General features: G+C 37.8%; 2 protein-coding genes across 3 annotated transcripts; both read right to left on the reverse strand.

Annotated features, from left to right (window-relative positions):
- LOC111444973 (50S ribosomal protein L19-1, chloroplastic) lies at positions 1-2326 on the reverse strand. The gene is made up of 5 exons (XM_023083135.1): positions 2165-2326; positions 1769-2077; positions 1474-1560; positions 1244-1377; positions 1-386 (listed from the first exon to the last, which is right to left on the reverse strand). The coding sequence occupies exons 1-5, from the start codon at positions 2186-2188 to the stop codon at positions 278-280; spliced, it is 663 nt and encodes a 220-aa protein (XP_022938903.1). The 5' UTR covers positions 2189-2326; the 3' UTR covers positions 1-277.
- Positions 2327-4328: 2002 nt separating this feature from the next.
- Positions 4329-6817, reverse strand: LOC111444994. 2 transcript variants are annotated; one of them, XM_023083175.1, is made up of 2 exons: positions 6418-6816; positions 4329-4672 (listed from the first exon to the last, which is right to left on the reverse strand). In XM_023083175.1, exons 1-2 carry the CDS (start codon positions 6683-6685, stop codon positions 4659-4661), a joined length of 282 nt encoding a protein of 93 aa, XP_022938943.1. In that variant the 5' UTR covers positions 6686-6816; the 3' UTR covers positions 4329-4658. The 2 variants fall into 2 exon arrangements, with proteins under 2 accessions (XP_022938943.1, XP_022938935.1); XM_023083167.1 differs by lacking the exon at positions 4329-4672 and adding an exon at positions 5839-6159 and having other exon boundaries at positions 6418-6817.
- Positions 6818-8260: the final 1443 nt, after the last annotated feature.

An 8260-nucleotide genomic window follows, 5' to 3' on the forward strand; every position in this document is an offset into this window, starting at 1 on the left:
TGCCCCACAGAATCTTTATAAATTTAGAGTTCAAGAGGAGATATAACAACTGAGAAGAAGCCAAGATAATGGCATCAGCATGGCAAAGAAGCTTGGGAATCCAAGACAATATCTTTCATTACACCCCTGCTGCTCATAATATCATTAGACTACTAAATGTTAATGCAGGAGGGGAATAGCGTCAATACACAAAAATGAATTATAACAACATACAACACATCCACGTTCAATGAAAAACCGGGAAGGGAAAAGTGTAAGGAGATGCCATTGGGGTGTTTCACTTGAAAGTAGAGAGTCTTGGTAGTTTGTCTCTCAAATAATATAACCTTGCCCTCCTCACCTTCCTGTGGCTTACCACTTTAAGTTCTTTGATGTTTGGTGAGTACCTGCAGAAGAAGTTCATCATGAGCTCAAATCCATACTTGCAAATCCAATCACACAGAAGTAATCAAGCAGGTTATAATATATCAATCAGGCATCCAACTGTCATATTCTTTGCATAGCGACCGACGAGAGCTTCAAGCACAAGTTTTGAGTTGCTCGGGATATAATTTTGGATGTTTATCATTTCATAAGTTACGCGAACAACCACAGCCCGCTTTTCAGCAAGCCAAGAGGGAGCTGTCAAATCTTTGGCAGGTGTTCTGATTTCATCTAACTTTGATGGATGTGGTGATTCTTCTTCTTCTTCTTCTTCTTCCTATTTTTAGTTTGTTTGGTGGGGGGCTTTACTATTATGGAAACAGGAATTTGAGTGCAACATATGTAACAAGGTTTGAGTTTCCTCAAGTCATTCAAACCAAAGCTAGTCTTGCTTGATTACTAAACCAGCACGCACACTCAATTTTATGTTGAAAAAGAACAAAAGATTCTGGGAATAAGTCAAGTTCTAGAAATATGAGATCAAAACTGTGAGATCCCACATCAGTTGGGGAGGAGAACAAAACATTATTTATAAGGGTGTGGAAACCTCTCCCTAGCAAACGCATTTTAAAAACCTTGAGGAGAAGCTCGAAAGGGAAAGCCCAAAGAGACAATATATGCTAGCAGTGGACTTGGGCGAAATTCAGATAGTTCCAACACGACTATTTAAAAGAAATGGGAATAGAAAGATAGAGAAGCAAAATTTTGTGTAGTGCATAATGACTATATCAGCAAGTTAGAATGAAATGAAGCACATTCATATTCTATTGACTTTAAATATTAGATTGTAGAAAGAAATCAACATGAACTCAATACTTACAGTGGAAATACAATCTCCACACCTACACCAGCAATAATTCTTCGAATTCTAATCGTTGTGTGGATGCCAGCATTTTGCTTTGATATCACAATTCCTCTATAAACAGAAAGCCTACGCCTATTTTCTGGAACTTCCTGTGGTGGAAATAACATTTTTATTCAAAAGAAAGTTAAGATAAACCTTAAATCTTCACAGGAGTTTAAATTATAAAGATTAACAATGAGATTTACCAGTTTAATTTCCACAATATCACCAGTTCTAACGTCTGGAATGGGCCTTTCCTTCTCTGATGCCTCAACTGCCCGCTTATTAAGTATCTACAGAAGAGAAACAATGAACAAAACTAAAACCAAATTCAAACTATCCCATCACATGTTCGACTGTCACCTGCAATCTAAAATTTCACCATTGATAGCTGAAATCTTATACTAAATTGAACTGTAATGAGCTTCTACAAAGCACAGAATTCAAGAGAACCAGTAACAAAACTACAGTTCCAGTTGCAAGAATGGATAGAACAATTACCCCCATTACATCCCCAAGCTTAACTCGAGGTTTCCTCGGCGGTTTCACCTCCTCAGGCTGAGCATCAGATTCCACTACTCCTTCTACTTCAGCCTCGGGAGCTTCTTCCGCCGCTTCCGCTTCAGAATTTGCCTCAGCTCTCACAACAAAAGTCCGTTTCACCGGCCCCGCAACGGCATGGTGAAAATGGCAGCCGATTGAACTCGAGGAAAGAGTAGAAAACGAAAGCCGGTTACCATAAATTGCGGAACAAAACCCTAATTTCCTCGGGGCGCATTGGTTGGGGGTTCTCGGAATGGAAAACACGGCCTAGAAACAAGAAGAAAATTGAAAAGGAAAATGAAGTAGAGAAGGGGAGTATTGAGAGAAAGGAAAAGGCGAAAGGAGGAAGTGTACCTGAGGGAGAATCTTGGAGGCCATTGATGAAGGAGTTGGAACTTCTGAAGCGGAGAAATGGAACAGAATTAGAGATGAAGGGAGAGAACCATGGCAGGAAGAGTGTGTTCTGTTGTGTTCTTCATCCAAGAAGAATTTGAAGCTGATCCCTTATCCACAATGATACCCCATCACCATCTCTCGGGTTGAAATGATGCGGGTCGGTACTGGGTCGGGTCAGGCCGGGTTGTCCACCTTAAAATGTTTTTTACCATGTCTATAATAGTTGTGAATGATATCTACTATAGCCAAATTGCTTCCTATTTTCTCTACTACTTTATTAACACTATTTAGTGGTTTAGGTCGGACCTAATAGTATCCCTACCGAGTGATAGGTATTCAAGAACCTGTACGTCAAACTTAACCTAGATCGGTCAAATGGGATAGCTCGTCGTTATAACATAGGTGCCCTTATCGCACCTGAAAATGTGTCGATGGTCTCCTTAATAGGGTTGCGGGTCCGTAAATCTATCCTGAGAGGGGTTGAGGGCCACACAAGTAAATTTAGTAGTTGGTCGACACATAGGGTCGCTCCCTTAGACTATTTGACTTTATGGTTCTTGTGGAAGGGTCGCTAGTTAACCTTACTCAAGGATGTTCAAATGGATGATGTCATATTGTTCTATAATATGATTAAGATGAGGTCGCACCTACAGATCCACATAACGATGATTCACTTATGTGGCAAAGCAAGGTAGTTAAAGTTTAAGGAATAGAAAAGTTGGTTCACGTCAGAGATTAGTTACGTCGTTTAGTAGATTTATAGTGCCAGAAAAGGTGCACAATCCCAAAACCCCAATTGAGCACGAGTGAAATGAGTTTGACTCTATCCAATTTTTGGGCCAATTCTTTAAAATCGAAATAGGTGAACTCATAAAAAAGGGTAAAAAAGTAAATGTAGCTCATAAAAAAAAATGTGTATACGTGGAAGTGTACAAGAACGGTAGCATGGAAAAATCAATGCACTCGTACGTAACATTTTACCCTCAAAGCGTCTCTCTTCTTCCCCTTTATATGTAATCATCTTCTTCCACCTTTTCCCACGCTTCAATCTCTCTTTCTCTTTATTCTTGGAGCTATGGCGACCGCACGTGCCATGCTCGTGCTCGCCCTCTCTTTTTTTGCCCTTTCCTCCGCCATTGCACAAGGTCCCTCCCCTGCCGCTGCCGCCGCGCCGCGTCCATCAACCCCATCTCCGGTTGCATCCCCCGCCATATCCCCACCGGCTGGCTCACCTCCACCAATCATCTAATCTCCCCCGATGGCGGCTTCTCCGCCGTCCATGGATATGAGACCAGTCTCAGTCCCAATGCCCGACAGCCCACCATCACTTCCAAGCCAGGCCCAGGCCCAGGCCCAAGCGCGGGATTTTCCATACACCACGGCGGCTACAAGGCGGGTGTTGCGGCGGTGTTGGGTGGCATGGCCGTCTTCCTTACTCATTTGTGCATTCTTTTTTCTTTTCTTTACTTTCATTAGCACCATGAGTAATTTGTAGGATATGTAACAATTTATTTGTTACCATTTTAGTTTTTTTTGTATTTAATAAAAAGATTTGTCAAATCCAACTCGAAATTGTTCATGTAGTCATGTATCGAAATTTTCAACTAATACAGAGATAGATATCGAAAGTTCAACTTTACATAAAAAGGTATAAATGTTTCGACCATTTTAAAATTACTCTCAAACTACCTAACCTATGTATGTATATATATATGTATGTATGTATATGTATATGTATGTATGTATGTATGAATGTATATATATGTATGTATATATATATATGTATATATATGTGGGATAAAGAACAGTAAAAAGAATAGAAAGGGCTTATCTACAACTACAACTGCTGCACGACAACCTTCCCGTGAATGCCTTTATGTGGGGGTAATTAATACACCCAAACTACACAAAAGCTTGAAATCTATCAGAAGATTGAATTTAATACCTGGGGTTGCCCTGGAGCTGGAAGACACCCAGTTTTCAGAACAAACAATCCAATCTAGTCCAGTAAAAGAAAGATCAAGGATCCAAGGAAGAAGACATGAGAGTTCAAGTGAGATTCTACATCCACAATGCAACCACAACCAATATCCTTGATCAAAGAACAGAGGTCAAGAATATACACTTGAAATCACTCCTCTCTCTATCTCAATGAACACATGCTAACATCAGTTTCATAGCTGTATAAGTATCGAGTAAACTACGGTTTTAATGGTTAGTCACACGAGGATAACCAACCGACACGATGAGATGTTCGTTTTAACATAAGTAATCGAAGCAAAGTAAGCCTATCATTCAAAGGAAAGACTATTATAAAGTGACATCTTATGCCTGCATACTTACTGAGCATAGGCTTTATTGTCCTCTTGTTCAGTACACCATTCATCAAGATCACATGCTTTGCTTCAAGTAGCTGACCATTCCAGTAAGGTCTCTGAAGAAACAGCTCTGTCTATATTTGTTGTCCTACACAGAAGATAAATTCATTGAACATAAACAATCCTGAAAGTAACAAACACTGCTATTGACTTTGATGCTTCATATTGAACACCCAAATTCATGGTTTTTCAACGGTTCATGAACATATCCATGTAAGCTTACTATGGCATTCCCACTTATTTTCCTTGTAATAGAACCACCACTCAAGTCGGAGAAGAAAACGAGCGTGCTCTTCAAGTGTCCTCTTTGTTCTTACTATGCCACATAAAGACTTACTAAATCCTAAGACATCTCATAGAAGAGTGACTTTACTTGCTGGCATGCTAGTCAAGGAGGAAAACAATTCTAAAATAGAATGATATCAGACAACAACTCACACACTCGATCTAAATGAATATAAAGAACAGGACAGAGAATAATATTGGCTAAAGATTTATGTTCATGAATTCAATAAACACAAATAACACCAGGAGAAATATTGGCTAAAAGAGGAATATAACCCTCTAGTATTATAACTATCTACATAGCTTTTTACTATAAATAATCATTTACTATATATGATCATTTTGCATATATAGTTTTAGTAAGTATATATATGATCATTTGGCATATATAGTTTTACAAGTATAACAATTGAATAAACTATAAATAAGTACCAGGCTCCATAACCCAATATGATGCTATCTAAAGTAGGGCCGGTCTATTCAAGTTCTAAGACCCTTTAAGCATTTTTAATTAGCTAAGTCTCGAACTGCTGTTCCTACCCAATATGATGCTATCTAAAGTAGTGCCTACTCGAGTTCTAAGACCCTTAAAGCATTTGTAATTAGCTAAGACTCGAACTGCTGTTCCTAGATGAATACAGGAGGTTTAGATTTTTACATTCACTAATTTGATAACGAAAAGTGAGACCAGTACAAGGCTTCTTAATTATACTATCACTAAGGTCACAAATAGTAGAATATATAGAATCTACACAAACAGAACATGCACGCATCTACCATCTTGATGGAGTAAAACATTATGAATATTTGAATAAACTCAACAAGCGGATCATTGACTGCATTGAGCAAGCTCAGAAACCCCAACAAATAAATGGCAGAAGCTAAACAGTTTACAGTCCCGATAATCACATTACCCTTATCATTTAGCTTTAAATTATACAATGAAATTCTACTTGAACAACAGAAGAATAGTAACTGTTAACCAGGGAATACTTAATTCATGTATCCTTTTACTTGCATCATACAATATCCGAACATTTAAGAGATACCAAGTTAATGACATGATATTAGAGAGCAATGCATTCAAAGTTTATATACACACACTATCATTCGAAAATTTCTTAGCTACATAGAGACAACATGCGCAATTGATTCCAACTCCAAACTTCATAAGTACTACGCTAGGACGGTGAGAAATCTTTAATTTATGCTAATAAATCCTTATTCTAAAGTCCTTCGGCGGTTTTCCATAAGCTATCACAACAACTTCCCCACCAATCCCCCTTCCTTCTGTTCAACAACCAATCATTTCCAATATCAAAACAACAAGCCGCATAAATGGAGACAAGGACGACAATAAGGCCATTGATTTTAAGCACTCTGATTGCTCGTGTTAATCGATAATCCATTGCAATCCCTAACGATATATTACAGGACGGGCAGCAATAACTTTGGGGGAAATATTATATTTCGTAATTCCTCGCCGTCTTTAATATCAAATAGTCGATCTCGATCTACGAGCATCTTTCACTCTAGTAATTTCAGTACCTGGATCGGAGAAGAACCAGAGAACGACGGCGCAGAAGACGACGACGACGGGAATGAAGTGGATGAAGATCTTGGCAAGCTTAAGACGGCGACGTTCTTTTTCAGCCGCGTGAGAGAACGGATTGTACGTCGGTAGGTAAAGCTCTGAGTCCAAGCCGGAACTCACACTAGAAGATCTAAAGACTGCGGATTGCAACGACGACGACAACGACGGCGAACTCAACAACACCTTATCGGAGACTCTGGAAGCGCTCACCGATCTCTTCATCTTCTTCGTTTTCCAATTGCCGGAAAAATCAAGGCGAAGGGAGGACAGAAACCTCAAATATTTGAGCTACGAGAGAGAATGCGAACCGATGACCGAATCCCGAGTCGCAGGCCACGAGAAAATGCTTTACGTTTAAACTTCAATTAAAATTAAATTTTACTGTTAAACTTAAATTTGTTAATTTTAAAAATAAAAAAAATTATATATATATTTATATTTATTTTTTTTTTTACTATACAATTATATTTACTTTATTTTTATATAATTTCATATTTTTTTTTTATTTGTTCTCTAATCACTTATTAAAATAATTTTAACAAAATATTTATTGAAATTGATGTTTAAATTTAATTAATAAATAAATATTTTTACCAATTAACATTTCATTTTATTAAATTTGAATCCATCCACCTTAAAAATATAGATTTAGATTAAATTAATTATTTAATAAGGATGTCTCTTTCGCACGTACTTTAAACTTAATACTTTTACTTTTAATTTCACTTAAAATATTTTAAACCGGTGAAGGTACATGGAGCAAGCTATTTAAGTTGTTGGGATCGAGGTTAAATATCTCTTCAAGCTACCATCCTTAGATGGAAAAACTGAAAGGTTTAATAGCATGCTTGAGGAGTTCTTGTGTCATTCCATCGATGCGCGACAAAAGAATTGGGTCCAAATGCTCGACGTTGCTTAATTTAGCTTCAACTGTCAGCAAAGTTTGTTAACAAGGAAAGGCCCCCTTCGAGATAGTATGTGGCAGACAGTCACTCATGTCCCATGTCATTGACTACCCTTACGTCGGGAAAAGCCCACAAGCTTATAACTTTATCAAGGAGTGGAAGCAAAACTCCGAAGTGACACGTGCGTACTTAGAGAAAGTTTCGCGACGGATGAAGAATTTGGCAGACCTAAAACGCAGACCATTAGAATTTCAAGTCGGTGACCAAGTTCTGATCAAGCTGAGATCATAACAATTTCGATTACGTGGGAATAGGAATCAAAGACTAGTGTGGGAGGACCTCATACCGTCTTCAACTACCAACATGGATGAAGATTCATCTTGTCATCCACGTCAGTAACTTGAAACCATACCATCCAGACGATGACGATCATCAACATAATGAAGTGATACCCTACTTGGTTAAGTCCCCAAAATGGTAGGCATATTGAATCGACTAAAAAGAGTCATTCTCACAAATGTAAATTAAAGGACAAGCCCTCATAGGCAGGAGTTCATAACTCACTCAAGATTAAGATCGAATCGCATATGATCATCATATGAAATACTAATCTTCTCAATTAACGGATTTATAAAGAGAGATTAAATATTTCTTAATTCAGTCTTATACAAACTCATTGTATAAGATACCCCACTTACATGTCTCTACATGAACAATTTGGATTAAATCATTTGTAACTATTACAAAGTGGGTCATATCAACAATGATACCAGATAAAGCCTTATCCATATTTTATAGACTTTTTAACTTATCTTGTATGTCAACCACATATTCTTAAAGATTATATTAATAACTTTAGTTTTCCTACCATAGATAATAATTAAATTATAAA

The sequence above is a fragment of the Cucurbita moschata genome, unplaced genomic scaffold (genome assembly GCF_002738365.1).
Source record: "Cucurbita moschata cultivar Rifu unplaced genomic scaffold, Cmos_1.0 Cmo_Scf00001, whole genome shotgun sequence".
Taxonomy (NCBI): Eukaryota; Viridiplantae; Streptophyta; class Magnoliopsida; order Cucurbitales; family Cucurbitaceae; genus Cucurbita; species Cucurbita moschata.

Excerpts from the sequence above, each read along its gene's own strand:
- LOC111444994 (XM_023083167.1), bottom strand. The coding sequence starts at position 6,685 with ATGAAGAGATCGGTGAGCGCTTCCAGAGTCTCCGATAAGGTGTTGTTG. Across the intron at positions 6,160-6,417 it reads CTGGTTCTTCTCCGATCCAG|AAGGAAGGGGGATTGGTGGG; the intron begins GTACTGAAATTA and ends GTTGTTGAACAG.
- LOC111444973 (XM_023083135.1), bottom strand. The coding sequence starts at position 2,188 with ATGGCCTCCAAGATTCTCCCTCAG. Across the intron at positions 1,561-1,768 it reads AGCTTGGGGATGTAATGGGG|ATACTTAATAAGCGGGCAGT; the intron begins GTAATTGTTCTA and ends TCTCTTCTGTAG. Across the intron at positions 1,378-1,473 it reads ATATTGTGGAAATTAAACTG|GAAGTTCCAGAAAATAGGCG; the intron begins GTAAATCTCATT and ends TTTCCACCACAG.